At 45.1% G+C, this 21,583-nt stretch overlaps 1 protein-coding gene across 1 annotated transcript in view; it reads left to right on the top strand.

Moving 5' to 3' along the window:
* SARS1 (seryl-tRNA synthetase 1) overlaps window positions 1-21,583 on the top strand; it is a 102,257-nt gene that overhangs the window by 12,642 nt on the left and 68,032 nt on the right. The window contains exon 2 of the mRNA XM_078644215.1: window positions 3,530-3,600. Within this exon, the coding sequence (XP_078500341.1) occupies window positions 3,530-3,600 (71 nt within the window). The remainder of the gene's footprint in view (window positions 1-3,529; window positions 3,601-21,583) is intronic.

Below are 21,583 nucleotides of genomic sequence, written 5' to 3'. Positions count from 1 at the left end.
CAAGCACAGCACAACCAAGCACAGCACAACCAAGCACAGCATAACCAAGCACAGCATAACCAAGCACAGCATAACCAAGCACAACAAAAAATAGCATAACAAAAAATAGCATAACACAACACAACAAAACATAGCATAGCAAAACAAAGCATAGCATAGCAAAACACAACACAACATAGCATAGCATAACAAAGCATAGCATAACAAACACAACAAAGCATAGCATAACAAAACATAGCATAACAAAACACAACATAGCATAGCATAACAAAACACAACATAGCATAGCATAACAAAACACAACATAGCATAGGATAACAAAACAAAGCATAGGATAGCAAAACAAAACATGGCATAACAAAACATGGCATAACAAAACATGGCATAACAAAACATGGCATAACAAAACATGGCATAGCAAAACATATAATAGCATAGCAAAACATATAATAGCATAGCAAAACATATAATAGCATAGCAAAACATATAATAGCATAGCAAAACATAGCATATCAAACACAACAAAACATAGCATAGCAAAACAAAGCATAGCATAGCAAAAGATAGCATAGCATAACAAAGCATAACAAAGCATAGCATAGCATAACATAACAAAACATAGCATAGCATAACAAAACACAACATAGCATAGCATAACAAAACACAACATAGCATAGGATAGCAAAACTAAACAGAGCATAGCACAACAAAACAAAGCATAGGATAGCAAAACAAAACATAGCCCAACAAAACATAGCCTAACAAAACATGGCATAACACTACATGGCATAACACTACATGGCATAACAAAACATAGCATAGCAAAACATATAATAGCATAGCAAAACATAGCATATCAAACACAACAAAACATAGCATAGCAAAACAAAGCATAGCATAGCAAAACAGAGCATAGCATAACAAAGCATAGCATAACAAAACATAGCATAACAAAACATAGCATAACAAAACATAGCATAACAAAACATAGCATAACAAAACATAGCATAACAAAACATAGCATAGCAAAACAGAGCATAGCATAACAAAGCATAGCATAACAAAGCATAGCATAACAAAACATAGCATAACAAAACATAGCATAACAAAACATAGCATAGCAAAACATAGCATAGCAAAACAAAGCATAGCATAGCAAAACACAACACAACACAACATAGCATAACAAAGAATAGCATAACAAACACAACAAAGCATTGCATAGCATAACAAAACAAAGCATAGGATAGCAAAAAAACATAGCATAGCATAACAAAGCATAGAATAGCAAAACAAAACATTGCATAACAAAACATAACATAACAAAACATAGCATAGCATAACAAAACATAGCATAGCATAACAAAACAAAACCTATCATAGCCTAGCAAAACATAGCATGCCAAACACAACAAAACATAGCATAACAAAACATAGAAAAACAAAGCATAACACACACAAGCACACACACACAACCACACACACACAACCACGCACACATAACCACAACCACACACACAACCACAACCACACACAACCACACACACAACTATCTATCGGCCTCAGTCTATCTATCTAATCGCCCTCACTATATCTTTCTATCTATCGGCCTCACTCTATCTATCTATCGCCTTCACTCTATCTTATCGCCCTCACTCTATCACCCTCACTCTATCTATCGCCCTCACTCTATCTATCGCCCTCACTCTATCTATCGCCCTCACTCTATCTATCGCCCTCACTCTATCTATCGCCCTCACTCTATCTATCGCCCTCACTCTATCTATCGCCCTCACTCTATCTATCGCCCTCACTCTATCTATCGCCCTCACTCTATCTATCGCCCTCACTCTATCTATCGCCCTCACTCTATCTATCGCCCTCACTCTATCTATCGCCCTCACTCTATCTATCGCCCTCACTCTATCTATCGCCCTCTATCTATCGCCCTCACTCTATCTATCTATCTATCTATCGCCCTCACTCTATCTATCTATCTATCGCCCTCACTCTATCTATCTATCTATCACCCTCACTCTATCTATCTATCTATCACCCTCACTCTATCTATCGCCCTAACTCTATCGCCCTCACTCTATCTATCTAATCGCCCTCACTCTATCTATCAATCTATCTATCGCCCTCACTCTATCTATCTATCACCCTCACTCTATCTATCTATCTATCACCCTCACGCTATCTATCTATCTATCACCCTCACTCTATCTATCTATCTATCACCCTCACGCTATCTATCTATCGCCCTCACTCTATCTATCTATCACCCTCACGCTATCTATCTATCGCCCTCACTCTATCTATCGCCCTCACTCTATCTATCTTTCTATCGATCTATCGCCCTCATTCTATCTACTTATTTAGATACTGATCGCCATCACTCTATCTATCTATCTATCACCCTCACTCTATCTATCTATCTATCACCCTCACGCTATCTATCTATCGCCCTCACTCTATCTATCTATCTATCTATCTACCTATCTATCTCGCTCACTCAATCTCTCTATCGCCCTCCCTCTATCTATCTATCCCACTCACTCTATCTATCGCATCACCACAGCATCACTAAGGGGCACAACAACATCACTATGCGCTACCACAACAACATCACTATGCGCTACCACAGGATCATTGAATGCCACAGCATCACTAGTCGCCACCACAACATCTCTCAGCCCCACCACAGCATCAATCTGTGCAACCATTTGCCAACAACTGGGTCAAATATGATCTCTCAATGTTTCAAGCTTTATTACAAATGTCACAAAAAGAGGTTAGTATTTCACTTCTGTTCTTGGATTTTCGTCACAATAAAATACACTGAACATATTCTTCAGAAAAGTTATTTACAAAAGTTTAAGCTATTGCCATTATAAATTACAATAACTTTTATTTAAGTATTAATTATTAAAAAAATTCAAAGCCATTGTTATTTGTAATATCAATACATCTAAGTCACGTGAATACAACACATATTGCATTACAAATGCTATAGGTGTCACAAGTTATAACTATTGGCATTGTAAATGACAAAGCTATTATTTTTGCTATTTTCAAAACCAACACATATATAACAAATGTGTCATTTACAATACCAATAGCTCAAACTTTCCTAATGCGAGACCTTATGCATTGCAAATGCTTGTTTTTGTATGGTCTCTCTGGCTGACACACATGCATGTTATGTTATTTTGTTTTTACTTGGCACAGTGTAATTTGTGGCATCTCTTTTGCCTTCCTGCCCTCATAAGTGTATTCTTCTGTTTCTTATTTGTTATTTTTATGTTTTAGTTCTCGAAGCCATTTTGTTAAACAAGAAGTCTTCACCCCCATGGCTTTGTATTCTGTCTTCTGGTTAAAATAACGTGTCGTTATTAATGTTTTATTGAAAAACGAGACTAGAAAAAAAATATATATATTAACTGTGTGTTCAGTAGTGCATAGAAAGTGTATCACCCTTCTGCTTTGTGATTAAAACTCATTCTTTCACTTACTGTATTTCCTGTAGGCAGATTTCAGGCAGACAATCTGAACAAATTGAAGAATTTATGCAGCAAGACGATAGGGGAAAAAATGAAGGTGAGTAATTTAACGTTTTTAAATGTATAGTTTATAATTCCTTTTCTGTGATACTGCAGTTTTCTGTTAATTAGTCCTTCAAATAACGTGCACTGAATTGCACCTTCAAAATAGTAAATATCTGAGTTGGACTCAGTGTGACTTTGGTTCCATAATCTGCTCCGCAAATGAAGCGCTTGGGTTTGTGGTATCTAACTGGCCTGCATAAAGATATGTTACTAGAATAGAAATGTCTTAATTACCTTGATCTGTGTAAGCACTCTTTGAACCCAGTGATCGTCCCCAACTTTGTAAGTGCCCATTTACCACTCCCTCAACAGAAAGGCTTTGGTAACATTCTATAGAAGGCAGTGGCGGCTGGTCCATAGGGGTGCCGGGCCAGCGTCCCGCAAAAGAAACTGCTCAATGCAGTTCCGGCCGGCAACAGGAATGTAAGCAGACGAATTGCTTTCACAATTCGTCTGTTTACATTTCAAAGCACAGCGCAAGCAGGCAAGCCGCTAGAGCAGGAGTCCAGAAGATGGGCCATCTGACTGCGCATGTGAGTGAGGAGCGTTGCCCCTCACTCGCATTCACGACCCATTAGGTATGCTGTGCATGCCTAGTTTAGTGCAGGCGTCTAAAGATAGGCTCATGTTGGGGCGGTGACGTGTTTTTCGTAATGTCGCCCCATGCCCGATCAAATGCCAGCCGCCCGCCCCCCGTCGCATCCAATCTCCTGATTTAGCACTGCAGTTAGTTTCCTGTTGAGCGGCAAAAGAAAAGAGCGGGGAGAAGTTAGTTTGCGGGACCGGAGGAGATGCATGGTAAGTTCTATTCATTAAATTAACTCTCGCCCCTTCATGCCAGCCGCGACGGGTCAGGGGGTCATTTGCATATGCTTAGGGTGTGAAACGCGTGTGGGTGCACACAAGGTATGATATGTGGCGAGTCGACATATAGTAATACTCCAAGATTAAACGTAAGTGCTGCTACCTTTTCCCGACTGCTGTGAATTAATAAACGCTGCATCCTAGACGCCACATTTTCACTGTAACAGTAATGAGGTTTTATGGGTGACCACTGACCAGAGAGGATTGGTTTCACATTGGTTTCGGGTTATTTAACCCCTTCGGCGCTGATGACGAGCTCAGCTCGTCATCAGTTGTGCCGCTCGCACGCTGATGACGAGCTGAGCTCGTCATGTAACGCGGCTTTTTGAAAAAAGCCGCGTACGGCGAAAATCGCCGCAGCGCGCATGCGGTTAACACCATTAATATTTCTTGTAATGGCAAAAGTCGACTCAGCGGCACCCATTCACTTTGTTTACTTACGATAACCTTCACAGCAAAAACGGTTTATGAACCTATTACTGGGGCTCTGCAAAAATCCGGCGACCTTACATTTTAAGAGCCTGTCTGTTTTTTATGTGTGTATCAGAGTGGCCTGATAAAAGATGAAATATAATCTTCAGTTTGTATCATTAATATGCTACTTTAGGGGAATAAAAGAACGAGGTTGTGAGGCCGACTGAGTTATCACCAACGTAGAGAGAGAGAGACAGACGGGGCACCCGACAGATACTCAGAAAGACAGTGAAATCGACAGAATGACAGAAAGTGACAAAGTAAGGCATAAACAGGCTTAAAGTGAAAGACACAGAGATAGAAAAGCAGACACACATAGAGTAAAATACAAGGAACCAGTAAGATACAGGCAGGCATACGGAGTGGAATGGAAAAAAAAAAACAAGCCAGAAACGTAACATCGTCAGAATGACTTTTCGAGAAAGAAAAATGGGAACAGTGACAGGCAGGACAGCCAGTACAGATAGAACAGTTAAGCATACGTTGATTCGTTCTGCATACGTCCCACAACTTTCAAATTCCACCAGCCGCCACTGATAGAAGGCAGTGATGATGCTTAGACATCCTGCCTTTCTTTGAAGAGCTTGAGCTTCAAAAAAGTCCTCCAACCCTTCCCATGAGAAAGAACCCTTGTTCGATGCTGTTTCTCCTTATAACTTCAGCAACATCTAAGATGTATCTACTGAACTACACTGGTCCAATCATTGTATGATCTTCTTCACCAACCCAACTACTGAGTGCCTCCTCTAGACCAGAAAAAAATGTAATTGGACAAGGACTCAAAAACGATTCTGAACTACAAGAATTTACACTCTCAACAATTCTACGCAGTCTTCATACTGTCTCTGGTTTAACAAGGACAAATGGCATGTCAAATCAACGGTGGCACACTTTTCCTAAAAGATCTTAACCTCCTTCAACCAAGTTTTGTCACTCAAAAGTCAGCTAATAAACAGACATGATAAAATAAATAATGCAACAATCAACTAAAACAACAGAGCAACGGATGGGTCTTAGAAAGAAATTGCCTAAATTGGAACACACCCACAGCAAACAATTCTGTAAAGTTCAGGCTAAAGGGAAAAAATAAACAGATAACAGAACCTCTTTTTTTGTGTTGCAAAAATGATGCAGACAGTAGAAACCTAGAAATGAGTTTTCAAAAGCCTTAATTGCCCAAGCCCATAGACTTGATGGACTCATCCATTGAAATTTGTAATAAAATGTAAATGTTTTTAATTCAAAATGGTAGGCCCTAGCAAACATCCTCACAAGTGCTTAAAATTAGAGCACTGCTCTACTGGATACTGCTGGAGTAGACACACTGTATATGAAACAACTAGTTTGAAGGAAGTCCTCAAAGTCATTTAACCAGGACTGTTGACTAGGGATACTTGCCCGATTTCCTCAGCAAAGGCCTCCGCACACATCGTACAACCATATATTATGCCTCTTACACAAGAAGACCTATCCCACAGTTTCAAAAATTCTAAATTACATTTCCGTTGAAGTCCAAAGCTCACCTAGGTTAATTTAGACCCCTCAGATCTTTTCTTTGTGCCCAAAAGTATTCGGGACATTTGTCAGTCTAGAAAACAAAGTGCTGATTTTGTTTGTCAGTCACAACATTCTTAAACATAGAAAATAAACATGGGTTTCAAAAACAAGGACATTGAATGGCTAAATATTCTGCATGTGACTCGTAAGTGCAAATTGATCACTGTAAATCCATCACCTCCATGCTTAACAAGGATTTCCATATGACGTTTTGATATAACCCATACATTTCACTGGCTATATCTGTCTGTTTGCAAAAATGTTTAAATCTGAGTGGTTATTGTTTCACCTATACTCAGACACTGTACAAAGTGGTTCACTCAAAAACTAGAACTTACTGCAGAAAGAACAAAGATCAACCAACATCCGTGTAATTTGCACTTAAAATTGAAAACTGGTAACCTTGCCCAGATTAAGCAAATGTAGATTTGAAGGGAAAACGCACAGCATCAGGTTGCCACCATTTGAAAATCTTTACCACTTGACATGAGACTAACCATTGCCTTAAAAATTAAGGACATCTCTAAAATGTATAATATGCTCTAAGGACTGTTTTGAAATGGGCAACTGAAAATTCAGGCTGTACATTGTTATTTTGCAACAGCTTATGAGGGTTCACCCTATATGAGCATGGCTTACTCAAGAAAGCATATATCAATTATGATTAGTGAACTCATGCACTAAAAAACATGAACCATAGTAATAGGGGTAGTTGCCAAGCGGGAGACCAAATGGCCGCTTGAGAGCGCGGCTCCGCCGACCTCCCCTTCCAGCCTACTGTCCTGGCATTGATCCTGTCGCAGCCCCCTGCTCCCGGATCAAGTAGTGTACGTGACGTCCCCTGCTGTTTAGTCGACTCCGATGCTTAGATCCGGTGCTGTATTGTCTGGCATTTTGCGGCCTATCCCTGATGGAAGCCGGATACTCAGATGAAGTGGGAGCCCGCGGCCAAACTCACAAACATTGGGGCCACAAACCGGAAGTCACCGGTCCGGCCCCGTGCATACCCCAGAATTCTCTCTGGATTTGTGGCGCGCCCCGCGGACCATACAGGAGGGGCAGGGAGTAATCGGAGGAGCCTGGGGCTGAGTGCCTCATCTGGGTGGCCCCCGTGGAGCCAGAGAGTGGAGCCGCCCTGCTTATCGGAGAGGAGCTGTATTGCGGGGTGTCGGCCTGAGACGGGCGGAGATCGGCTGGTTCGTGGCTGGGGGCCGGCGGTGCGGTCTGAAGTGCCTTCTGGAAGTGGGTGTGGGAGCTGCCCCCCCCTAGGGTCCCAGTGACTGTCCTGCATTATCCTTGTGCCTGAGGAGTTTTTGCTGAATATAGGTGGTGCCGAGGAGGTGTCCAGCATATACACCGGTGGTGGTCAAACGGAGACATCGCTCGAGGGGGAAGTCCCGGATGGGTGTGAGACAAATGACCCCGGAGGCATACGGACCGGGCGCACTCTACATGGCCATGGTGGGACCCTGTCGGTTGATGAAGGTGCAGGGTGGTGTGGGCATTTGTCCGGCGCCGAGACCTGAGTGAAGCCCTCGGCAGACCCGTGCATCTGATCAGTGAAGACGTGAAGGCTTCCGGATGGCGGCAAAGCCAGAAACAGAAAAATCCGTGCCCCGATCTTCAAAGGGGTCCAGAAATATTCAAACCAATAAATTGGATCGGTATACCATGCTGAAGGGGTCCCCAGCGGAGGTGAGGAGAGCTGATTCGTCGGGGGAGACTGATGCTCCCACTGAACCAACCTTGACGGATCTCATGGCCGCTATCAACGGGGTACAGGCATCCCTTGGCCAGAAAATGGAAGCCCTAGATAACAAACTGGATACAGTCACGATTGAGATGGGATTGATACGGGCGGATCTGACTAAGGCGAGTGAGAAAGTCAAATCACTTGAAATTAAGACGAACAGTTTGATCGACGATGTGGCATTGTTGCAGCGAGAGGTGAAAGACCTTAAGGCCTCAAGAACCTTAACAGACCGTAAGTTGAATAAATATGAAGGGAAGGCCAGGCGGAACAATATTCTCATTCTAGGGGTGCCTGAGAAATCGGAGGGCCAGACGCCGGACCTATTTGTCGAAGATATTGTCCTCAATCACCTCAAGCCCAAGGGCCTAAGCAACTTTTTCACAGTTGAACGTGCGCACAGAGTGCCGGGTGGCAGACCCAGACCCGGGGCCCCCCGTCGGCTGATGATTGCCAGGGTCCTGAATTTCCGCGACCGGGATGTGATCTTGCAGACGGCGAGGGCGGGGACCCCCTTGCGCTATGAAAATGCGACGCTTTCCTTCTTTCCGGACTTTACCCAGCTGGTGCAGAAACAAAGGCAGAGCTTCGGAAACTTAGGGACAAGGGACTAAAATACGCCATGATGTTCCCGGCTCGCCTGCGGGTGGAATTCAACGGGAAGGCCTGGTTTGTTGATAACCCAGAGGTGGCAACGGACTGGCTGGAAGGCGTGCATGCAGACGAGCCGGAAGACCGAGATCGAGGTGGAGAGGATGACCGACAGGAATAAGCATGAAGGAGGCTTTGGGACTTGGACCGTGGTATTGTATAGTTAAGGGGCGGGGTGGCTTTACAGCTAATATCTTGCCTAGATCTATTCCACTAAAAATTACATTGGATTGACTTGATTCGAGGAAATGTTGAGAGGCTGGGGAGGTGGCGGGGGGTTACCGGCCCTCCTTCCTTTTCTACCTTTAGTTAGTTTGTAGATTAGTGTTTGGGCGACAGGCACACTGCTAGTTGTGGATGGGCGTCTGCCATGTGCAGGGAGGGGGAGGAGGGTTGAGAATGTTGGGATTTTTGGGATTTGAGATTGCATTGTGTGCAGTTATATTTGCAATTTGTTTTCATTTTCTTTTTACATCGGGTGACATAGCTATGAGTGAATCGATTCCATACCAATACAATGTCTTAAGGAAGACCGGGATTGGGGATAAAGGTGCTCATCTGGAATGTGAATGGACTCTGGGATAGAGGGGGATGGTAAACCAGCTGATTAGGAGACATTCCCCAGATGTGGTGCTACTGCAGGAGACACACCTAGTTGGTAATCGTTGCATGGCCTTACATAAAGGGGGGTGATAAACTGGTGGCATATGCTGGATTCACTACGGGAACCAGGGGGACGGGCATCTTAGTGAAAAACTCCTTTCCTCTGACAGTTCAGGCAACATGGGCTGATCAACGAGGCAGGTACATCGGCAAATCGGGATTGTGGGAGGGGAGAATTGTTACTTTTATGTCTTTGTATGTTCCACCGGGCCTACAAACTGATACTTTCTGTGACCTGGGCGCGATCTTCCTGACTTTGCCCGTGGGTTTATTGGCGATGGGTGGAGACTTCAATGATGTGATCGATGGTGATATAGAAAGATACCCTGCCCAAGCTATGAAGCCGTCTCAGAGGTGGCTTCCTGACTTCCTAGAAACAACGGGCCTCACAGATGGTTGGAGACTGAAGAACCCAAGCGGGGTACACCACACGCATGCATCAGCTGCACACCGCACACTAGCCAGAATAGATTATGTACTGATACCATCGGCTCAGGCGGCGACGGTCCGGGAGGTGAGGCACTTGGGTAGGGGAATCTCTGATCATTCCCCGATCTGGCTCCGGGTGGAGATTGGTCAAAGCGACGCGGGTAGAATCGCCCCCATAAATGCATGGCATTCAAGGGACCCCGCCACCAAGAAGGTCATTGTCAGGAGCACGGACAGGTATTTCCATGAAAATGCGGGTTCTGTCAATTCTGCACAGACCCTGTGGGAGGCGTACAAGACGGTTATTCGAGGGGAAGTTTTATCATTAGTCGCAGAGAAAAAGAGGAAAGGCTGTGCCGAGGTGGACAGGGTTGAGACGGAGTTGACTAACTTGGGGATTGAGGTGTCCAAGGATGTGACCCCAGAGGGTCACATCCTTGGACAAAACTGGACAAAACTAATGTATTGGGATCTTAAATATCTTCACATCCTTTAATCAACATGTTTCAGCCAGTCAACTAAGGCACTTTGAGTCATTGGCTTCATCAGGGCTAACAGATCTCACGCTATGCTTCCTGAACCTTAAAAACAGTGAAAATATAGGGGGCACGGAGATAAAAACAACTTTCATACATACACGAGTAGTTTCAGGGATAAATCGTAAATGTTTCCTGTTGGATAACATAACTTGTATTTATAAAACGCACGGAGAGGGGTTGGCCTAACGGCTAAGGCGCTCGACCTCGGACCTGGGGAACTTGGTTCGAGTCTCGGTAACGACGCCAAAAACCCCCTGTGATTCTGGGCAAATCACTTAATCTCCCCGTGCCTAAAAAAAAAAATGAAAATGAAAGTGTGTCCTCATGTAACTGGTGCTATGTAAAGCGCTCTGATAACTGATTCGGTTCAGTTCTAGTTCGCGCTATATAAAAACTCTGCAAAAAAAAAAAGGGTATCTTGGCGCTGAATAACAGATGTTTGTTACCCAACTCTGGGGCGGTAGGTCCACGATTGTGGGCTGACTGTCAGTGATAGACTTGATGTGATATTAGATGTGGGAGGCTACGCTTCCTTACATTCTTTTTAATTGCTGCTAAAATACTGATTTACTTCTGCTAGTGTGTTTTACCTTTTAACATTTATTTTTAACTGATTGTCCTTTTTATGTGCACTCTACTTTCACTTACCGCATAGCGCACTCTCCTCTCGCCCGGTCCGTCGCGGCAAGTGCCGATTGAACGGAGGGCGTTTCCCTGTATCTTTCCTCTTACTCACTTCCGGGGTAGACAGGCACTTCCGGGTGGTGAGCGGGCTAGTCTTTCCTGCTGTACCCCCTACATAGCTGGATGTCGGAACGGACGCGCAGTGGGCGCGCCAAAGGCAAGCCCGTCTGCGCCTGTTCCGTGTCTAGGGCCATAACCCCCGTGCGTTGCTCGGGAGAGCAGAGAAACATAGCTTATTCCAAAGATGAGCTATGCAAGTTAAGTGCTTGGGGTGAAAGTCCTAGCTACCCGCTTGTTGAGCTTCAGGCAGAGCCAAAACAGTGTGAACGTTGCAAGATGCAGCTGAGCTTTTCCAAGATCAAGGCACTTACACTTCGGCAAAACTTAATAAACACCGGCCATAAAAATAACATCCCACATCTCAAAGGAATGTTAGTCAATGCAAGGTGATTGGTGAAACACAATACCGATGTTGCTAAGTTAAGGGGAACTCCTAAAGTAGACCTGGCATTTATAACTGAAACCTGGGCAGACGAGACATCAGATCCAGAGCTCGCTCTTGCCCTCCCGGCAGGATTCACTATTATTAGAGCAGATAGAATGCTCAAGTGGGGGGGTGGACTAGCGATAATATTTAGAGAGAGCTTGCGAGTGGTGGAATCCTCTGCAGGGAGCTCTGCGGACTGCGATACTCCGTCTTTTCAGATCCCACTTAGTAGCAGCTATACTGTAAATGGCCTTCTTTTATATTTTTTGTCGAACGTCTGGATGGACACGTGAAAATATGTGAAGCTTCCAAAGAGGCAAATGGGATATGATGTGGAAATTATGAAGGACGAATATTGTGTAAAAATATGGACTAAAAGTGGACTAAAAGTTGATAAATAGGAAGGAGTAAAAAATCAGTGGATAAAATATCCGGTTATGCTGTGCGTCTGGGTGTGGAGCATAATGCTTATGCTACCCATAACGATGTACTTCTTTTATATAGGCCTCCTAGGGCACGGACCCCCTCCTGAATATTATCAGTCCCTTTCTGGAGTCCAGCCTAGGTGGTTCAGACTTCACAGTACTCGGAGACTTCAACTATCACCTAGAGAAATGTGGGCCTAGTAATATGGCATCATTGACTGATACAATGACTAGTTTTTCTTTGAACCAGATCATTATGCAGTAGACACATGATGCCGGCCAGACGTTAGACAGGATTTTTACCTCTAATCCTACTATTAAAATCATTGAGGTGTTACTCGTAGTGTGGTCGGACCACAGAGCAATAATGTTTTCAGTTAGTGCAGGTCAGCAACAGCACAGGTCCGCTTGCATTCCTGCCATGGTTACTTACCAAGATTGGGGAAAAATAATTATATCTGCTCTTCAAGAATCGCTCCTGACCTCTAAACCAGATCTCCGAACCGCTCTAATACAGCTGCGCATAGACTGACTTCTTGGGTCAAAGCTGCGGTCGATATTGTGGCCCCGGAAAATAATTTTATCCCCAGGAGATCAAAACCTTCTGAGCCATGGTTTAAAGAATAACTCAGACTGCAAAAACAGGAATGCAGGAGGCCTGAGAGAAAGGGAGAGATAACTATGATCAGGTCAGAATAGCGGAGTATGCTCAATCATTACTAGTATATAAGAAATTGATCATTGAGAAAAAAAGTAATTACTTCACAACTAAAATCCGAGATGCCAAAAACTCCAGCAAGGCACTGTTTGCCCCAGTAAAAAAACTAACCAACATTTCAGGAAAAGCTCCAGTGATGAGCAGCCCCGAACTTTGCGATACTTTGGGAAATTTCTTTATCGATAAAGTTGCCTCAGTTTATTAAACTTTTTTCAAGACAACCTCAATGTCCCTTCGATACAAGCAAAAATCGGGACTGATATTAACACAATCAATACAGGTTTCGTTTTTCTCCCCCCTTCTTTAGATCCGATCATCCAGGTGGTGAAAAACACATAAGTCAGGATCCCCTTCAGATCCCTGTCCCCCTAAAATTTACCATATGTGTCTGAATTATCTTGGTGAATAATAAATGTTGTTGTTCGCTAACAAGTTCCAATCGGGCATCTTCCCAGACACTTGGAAATTATCCTCAGTACTGCCACTGTTGAAGAAACCTAATCTAGACCCTAAAAAGCCTAGGAGCTATCGCCCAATTTCAAGGATTCCCTTTCCATCTAAGGTGTTAGACAAGCTGCTTGATACCCAGCTCACAGAATATATCACCAAAAAGAACCTTTTGGACCATGCACAATACGACTTCAGGGAGGGTCATGGAACAGAGATGGCGCTGGTCATGGCAGCAGAGGAACTCAGGATAATCTTTGATGCAGGGGGAAGGCCGCCTTGATCCTGTTAGATCTGTCGGCGCCCTTCGACACCATTAATCATGAGATTTTAGCTAGTAGACTATGATTCTTCATTAAAGCTTCTGTCGTCATATTTAGCAGACAGAACCTTCTCGGTGGAACTGGGAAACGCTGCTTCTAAAATATTCAAACTGCCATGTGGGGTATCACAGCGGTCTTCACTTAGCCCCACCCTTTTTAGGTCTCGCCTGTCAATGCGCATGCGCATTGAGCTTGCGAGACTATAGGGGCTTAAACAGACTTTAACCAACTTGCGATTCCGTGGCGATTCCTTGCAGTGCCCGTCAAATTTAAGCTCAATGCGCAAGCGCATTGACATTAAAAGCGCGTGCACATGAAAGCGAAAAGGCTCCCTCCCACGGCTATCACCGCCGCCAGCACCTCCCCTCGCTCTCCCCGCACACAGCCAGGCTCGCATTTTTCCTCCCCCTCCCCAGCCGCCAGCACCTCCCCTCTCTCTCCCTGCACACAGCCATGCTCACATTTCTCCTCCCCCTCCCCAGCCGCCAGCACCTCCCCTCTCTCTCCCTGCACACAGCCATGCTCACATTTCTCCTCCCCCTCCCCTCTCTCTCCCTGCAGTTTCACGGCCGTGTCTCGTCTTAAACCCGCAACTCCACGACTCCAAGCGCCACCGCCTCAGCCTGCACAACTCGAGATAACAGACTATTTAAAAAAAAAAATTAGCCAGCCTTCGCCATCTGTTCCCCAGCCGCCATCACCTCCCCCCGTACACAGCCAGGCTCGCATTTCTCCTCCCCCCTCCCCAGCCGCCAGCACCTCCCCTCTCTCTCCCTGCACAACCACTACCAACAGAGCAAAGCTATTAAAGTGACCAGGCAGCCCACCTCCTCCCTCTCCACACTGAGTGGATTTCAGTGACGATTGTTTTATCACTCAGAGTTGTTTTGTTCAAATTTCCACTGAAATCTAAGCAAATCACCAGCTATGGACAGCTATGGACGCCAAAAACAAAAAAAAACCACCCATGTTCTCTCTCCACCAATCTTAATGCTGGCGCTTTACTAAATTACAACTTCGCTAAGTGTAGAACATACTCATAGCAGAACAAAAACAACACTATTCTGACCGATGGTGCCGCAAAATACATACAATGTTACAGACTCACAAAACAAACAGAACACTAACGGCAATCACTTATAATAACAAACAAATAATCACTGATGAAAGCAAATCCACTCATGCAATGGAAAATTGAGCACATAATGATTGCAAGAGGCAGGCAGCAGCAGGCCCATCACAATACTTTTGATTGGAAAAAAAATCCATCTGTTTCGAGAAAAACAAAATGATTTGCTGTGATACGGCGAGCAGCGCTGTGGGTTGAGAACATCCACAAAACCTGAGCTCTCACTTACATCTTCGAAAGTAAACTTTGCAAAAACTGACCAAGCATTGACGGCCTCTATTGACTCTGTTACAAAAGCTGGGGATTTGATATGCATACAGGAGCAGACTGGAGGAACCAAATATCACTCCGGACAGCAAGTGCAATGCTTCACATATGAGTGCAGCCTTTATATGATTGTATTCGTAGCACTGTGGGGTCATTGTGTGGAAGTATAAGCACCCACCATACCAGTCCAAAGCTACAACAACTCAGCATTAAAACAAAAAGCGTTTGCATTATTGCACTTGCTGCTGCCGTCACCCAGAGGCTGGAATCCACGCAGAAGCCCTGGAGTAAGGCCCAGAGTTAGCGTATTCTCCAGCATGTACAACCTTGAGATGTACCTCTTACAGTAGTTGAATGATACAGCAAGTCCACACACCCACGCACACGCACTCTCTCTCACCCACCCACGCACATGCACTCTCTCTCACCCGCACTCTCTCTCACACGCCCTCGCACACTCACTCTCACGCACACTCTCAAACGCCCACGCACACTCTCTCTCACACGGCCACGCACACTCTCTCTCACATGCCCACAAACCACCACCACCACCACCCACACACCACATCCGCCCATACACCACAGCCGCCCACACACCACAGTTTGGGGTCCAGCATACGCCTGTCAGGCATCCGCTTCAAAACATGTATGTTTGCTATAGACATGGGCAGGAAGAAAAGCAGATGAGGCGACAAGTACTATCAAAAAGGTTTTTATGGTCAGAACGAGGGAGGAAAGTCGTCATCGTTTACAAGAAGTGTGCAGCCTAAAAAAATCAAAACACCCATGTTCTATCTCCACCAATCTTAATGGTGGCGCTTTACTAAATTACAACTTCGCTAAGTGTAGAACATACTCATAGCAGAACAAAAACAACACTATTCTGACCGATGGTGCCGCAAAATACATACACATACAACACTCGCCCTCAAACTCTCAGCCTCACTCACCAACAACTATCGTCACACACTCTCACACACCCTTACCCTCACCCCCTCATCCTCACACACCCTCACAACACTCACCCTCAGTCATACTAAAACCGTCACCCTCAATCACCCTCACACCAGCACACACCCTCACACCCCCGGACCCTCACATCCACTCACCCTCACACTCACACCGTCCAAGTCCACCCTCCAACTACACCCTATAACTACAATACCACCCTACAACTCTACCCTCCAACTACAACTCCACCCTCCAACTCCACACATAAATAGCGTTAGGCAACATTTATTTTAATAAGTAAAAATCGGATTACACACTTGTAGCTATTCAAATATAAAAACGTAATGCATTGCGAGGACAGTGCAGCAATTAATACACAAAAATGCAGAAAGAGATTGTAAAATAAATCATTTTTTTAACAAAAAACATAAATGCACACAAAATAGGGAAACATCTGAATACACTGCAAATAATACAATTTAAAAGGACAAAGCCATCTAAAGGACACAAATTCACAACAGAAAGCACTTACTAAAGTAAGGGAAAATAAACCATTAAACAATGCCGGAAAAAACCAAAACACAAACAAAGTGCGTAATCACAAAAGCACGAGACTTCACAGCCTAATTGCAATTCTTCCAAAACTACAATAAAGTATTCCACTCAAAGTAACCCCAAAATTATAAACAATTAATAAAGGTGGCTTCATATGTATACTGGACCATTAATTAACATACATAGTACTTTAAAGTCATTCAAATGGTATTGAAAACATAACATTTCTTTTTGATAAAAAAAAATACAGGTTTTGAAAAGTATAAGCTTACAGTCCATAGGTATTGCTTTAAAATGTTATAGTACTTACAAAAACATACATAAGGAATTTGTGCTCAAAAGCAGTAAAAACATGTAGGTTTCAAAATATACAGCAAATATAGCTTTTACGTACCAGTACAATAAATAGAAATATTTAAAGGTGGGCGAAATTCAGAAAGTATACGGAAAACAAAACAACAAAGAAAACATAAATACAATTTAATCAACACCAAAACACAAGGAACAATAAAAAGTACCGTCTAAATAACACATTGTCAACTAAACAAATATAGCAATATGTAGAAAGAGTACATCCCAAAACGTTTTCTTTATAACATACATTACATAAAAGTAAGCAAAAATACATTAACTAAGGGAAATTAGAAACATTCCATAAAAGTACAATAGGTACATACACAAGCCAAGTACGATCGCAAAGTTAATTCTTTAAAAAACATTACAAAACCTAATAAATATATATATAGTAAAGAAACACTAGGTAAACAACACAAAAAAATGATTAGATTGACAACTTACCTGTCAAACGACGCGGCTACAACGCGGGAAGCACGACGCGCCTTAGACATACGCCGGTTCCAGAAGATCTGGAAGTTTCCCAATTAACGTGACGCAATTGCAACGCTACGTAAGAAAACGTTGCAATTTGATTGGACGGAATACACGTCAATCAAAATCCAAGGTAAATCGGCAAAATAAACTAGAACGCTAACCTAAATAACATAGGTAGCGTCCGCAATTTTTACGCACAAACAAAAAAAAAAGGGAAAAGGGACTAATTCTAGGACTATGCAAAATTCCGTAATCAAAACGCACACACATACAAACTCACACTGCCACACACACAAGCTCACAACAACACAACACACTTACAGTCACCCCCACACACTCACCCTCACACAATTACCATCACACCCCATCTCTCACCCTCACACCCCATCGCCCTCACACCCCATCGCCCTCACACCCCATCGCCCTCACACCCCATCGCCCTCACACCCCATCGCCCTCACACCCCATTGCCCTCACACCCCATTGCCCTCACACCCCATTGCCCTCACACCCCATTGCCCTCACACCCCATCGCCCTCACACTCCATCGCCCTCACACTCCATCGCCCTCACACTCCATCGCCCTCACACCCCATCGCCCTCACACCCCATCGCCCTCACACCCCATCGCCCTCACACCCCATCGCCCTCACACCCCATCGCCCTCACACCCCATCGCCCTCACACCCCATCGCCCTCACACACCACTCACCCTCACACAACATCAATCACTCACACAATAACCATCACACACAACCACTTACCCTCATCCAATTACCCTCACACACCATCACTCACCCTCACACCCCATCACCCTCACACACCTCACTCAATGCCACAGCGTCACTCAACACCACAGTAACACTCAACGCAACAGAACCACTCAACGCAACAGAACCACTCAATGCCACAGCATCACTCAGCACCACAAAATCACTCAGCACCACAAAATGCCACAATACACCACAACGCCACTGCACCACTCAATGCACAGCATCCATCAACGCCCAAAAAAAACAGCGTCACTCAACGTCACAGAAAACACAAAAAAAAGCATTGATCAAAGCAACAGCATTACGCCACACCACAGCATCACTCAATGCCACTGCATCACTCAAAAGCACAGCATCACTCAGCACCACCACAGCATCACTCAGCACCACCACAGCATCACTCAGCACCACCACAGCATCACTCAGCACCACCACAGCATCACTCAACACCACCAGAGCATCACTCAGCACCACCAGAGCATCACTCAGCACCACCAGAGCATCACTCAGCACCACCACAGCATCACTCAGCACCACCACAGCATCACTCAGCACCACCACAGCATCAATCAGCACCACCACAGCATCAATCAGCACCACCACAGCACAGCATCACTCAGCACCACCACAGCATCACTCAGCACCACCACAGCATCACTCAGCACCACCACAGCATCACTCAACACCACCAGAGCATCACTCAGCACCACCAGAGCATCACTCAGCACCACCAGAGCATCACTCAGCACCACCAGAGCATCACTCAGCACCACAACAGCATCACTCAGCACCACCACAGCATCACTCAGCACCACCACAGCATCACTCAGCACCACCACAGCATCACTCAGCACCACTCAGCACCACCACAGCATCAATCAGCACCACCACAGCATCAATCAGCACCAGCACAGCATCACTCAGCACCAGCACAGCATCACTCAGCACCAGCACAGCATCACTCAGCGCAACCACAGCATCACTCAGCGCAACAACAGCATCACTCAGCGCAACAACAGCATCACTCAGCGCAACAACAGCATCACTCAGCGCAACAACAGCATCACTCAGCGCAACAACAGCATCACTCAGCGCAACAACAGCATCACTCAGCGCAACAACAGCATCACTCAGCGCAACAACAGCATCACTCAGCGCAACAACAGCATCACTCAGCGCAACAACAGCATCACTCAGCGCAACAACAGCATCACTCAGCGCAACAACAGCATCACTCAGCGCAACAACAGCATCACTCAGCGCAACAACAGCATCACTCAGCGCAACAACAGCATCACTCAGCGCAACAACAGCATCACTCAGCGCAACAACAGCATCACTCAGCGCAACAACAGCATCACTCAGCGCAACAACAGCATCACTCAGCGCAACAACAGCATCACTCAGCGCAACAACAGCATCACTCAGCGCAACAACAGCATCACTCAGCGCAACAACAGCATCACTCAGCGCAACAACAGCATCACTCAGCGCAACAACAGCATCACTCAGCGCAACAACAGCATCACTCAGCGCAACAACAGCATCACTCAGCGCAACAACAGCATCACTCAGCGCAACAACAGCATCACTCAGCGCAACAACAGCATCACTCAGCGCAACAACAGCATCACTCAGCGCAACAACAGCATCACTCAGCGCAACAACAGCATCACTCAGCGCAACAACAGCATCACTCAGCGCAACAACAGCATCACTCAGCGCAACAACAGCATCACTCAGCGCAACCACAGCATCACTCAGCGCAACCACAGCATCACTCAGCGCAACAACAGCATCACTCAGCGCAACCACAGCATCACTCAGCGCAACCACAGCATCACTCAGCGCAACCACAGCATCACTCAGCGCAACCACAGCATCACTCAGCGCAACCACAGCATCACTCAGCGCAACCACAGCATAACTCAGCATCGCCACAGCTTCGCTGGTTCAAATATGTTCTCTCAATGTTTCAAGCTTTATTACAAATGTCAACAAAAATGTTAAAATGTCACTTCTGTTCTTGGATTTTCGACCCTCCAAAATACACTGAACAAAATATTCACTACAGTTATTTACAAAAAATTAAAGTATTGCCAGTATAAATTACAATCACTTTTATTTAACTATTAATTATTTTAACCAAAAAAAAACAAAAAACGAATTACAATATCAATACATCTAAGTCACGTGAACACAAAAAAAAACATCAAACCATCGGCCTAACACCCCATCACACTCTCACACCACTCACCTTCACACACCACTCACCTTCACACACCATCAAGCACTCGCACACCGTCAAACACTCGCACACCTCACCCTCACATCCTCATAACACCTCAGCCTTACACCCTCACCCATTCTCACTCACCCTCACTCTCACTCATCCTCACTCACCCTCACACACAAAAAACGCTCTAGCGCACTCACACATCCTAAACAACACAAACACTCATTTCCTCAAAAACTCTCTCAAAAACTCACTCACCTACCCTCACACCCACAAACTCCCTCACACACCCTCACTCATTCAAACCTTCACTCATTCACACCCTCACACCCTCAACACCTCATTTTCACACACCCTCACTCAACATATACACTCACCCTCACACATCCTCACTCACCCTCACACACTAAAAACGCAATAGCACACTCACCATCACACATCCTAAACAACACAAACACTCATTTCATCAACTCACCAACAACAACTACATCCTCCAAATACACACTCAAACACAACACCCTAACGCCACAGCACCACTCAATGCCACAGCACCTCTAAATGCCACAGCAACACTAAATAACACTACACCACACAATTCCACAGCATTACTCAATGCTACAACATCACTCAATGCCACAGCATCACTTCATACAACAGCATCACTCTATGCCACAGCAACACTCAATAGCACAGCTTCACTCAATGCCACAAACAAAATAAACGCCACAGCATCACTCAGCACCAATCAACGCCACAACAACAGTCAACGCAACAAAACAATTAAATAGCACAGCACCACTCAGTGCCACAGCGTCACTCAGTGCCACAGCGTCACTCAGTGCCACAGCGTCACTCAGTGCCACAGCGTCACTCAGTGCCACAGCGTCACTCAGTGCCACAGCGTCACTCAGTGCCACAGCGTCACTCAGTGCCACAGCGTCACTCAGTGCCACAGCGTCACTCAGCGCCACAGCGTCACTCAGCGCCACAGCGTCACTCAGCGCCACAGCATCACTCAACGTCAAAGTGTCACTCAGCGCAACAGCATCACTCAGCGCCACAGCGTCATATAACGCTATAGCATCACTCGGCACCACAGCATCACTCGGCACCACAGCATCACTCGGCACCACAGCATCACTCGGCACCACAGCATCACTCGGCACCACAGCATCACTCGGCACCACAGCATCACTCGGCACCACAGCATCACTCGGCACCA

The sequence above is a fragment of the Lissotriton helveticus genome, chromosome 5_1 (genome assembly GCF_964261635.1).
Source record: "Lissotriton helveticus chromosome 5_1, aLisHel1.1, whole genome shotgun sequence".
Taxonomy (NCBI): domain Eukaryota; kingdom Metazoa; phylum Chordata; class Amphibia; order Caudata; family Salamandridae; genus Lissotriton; species Lissotriton helveticus.
Note: the sequence above shows the minus strand (reverse complement) of the source record. Positions and strands in the feature narration are given on the sequence as shown.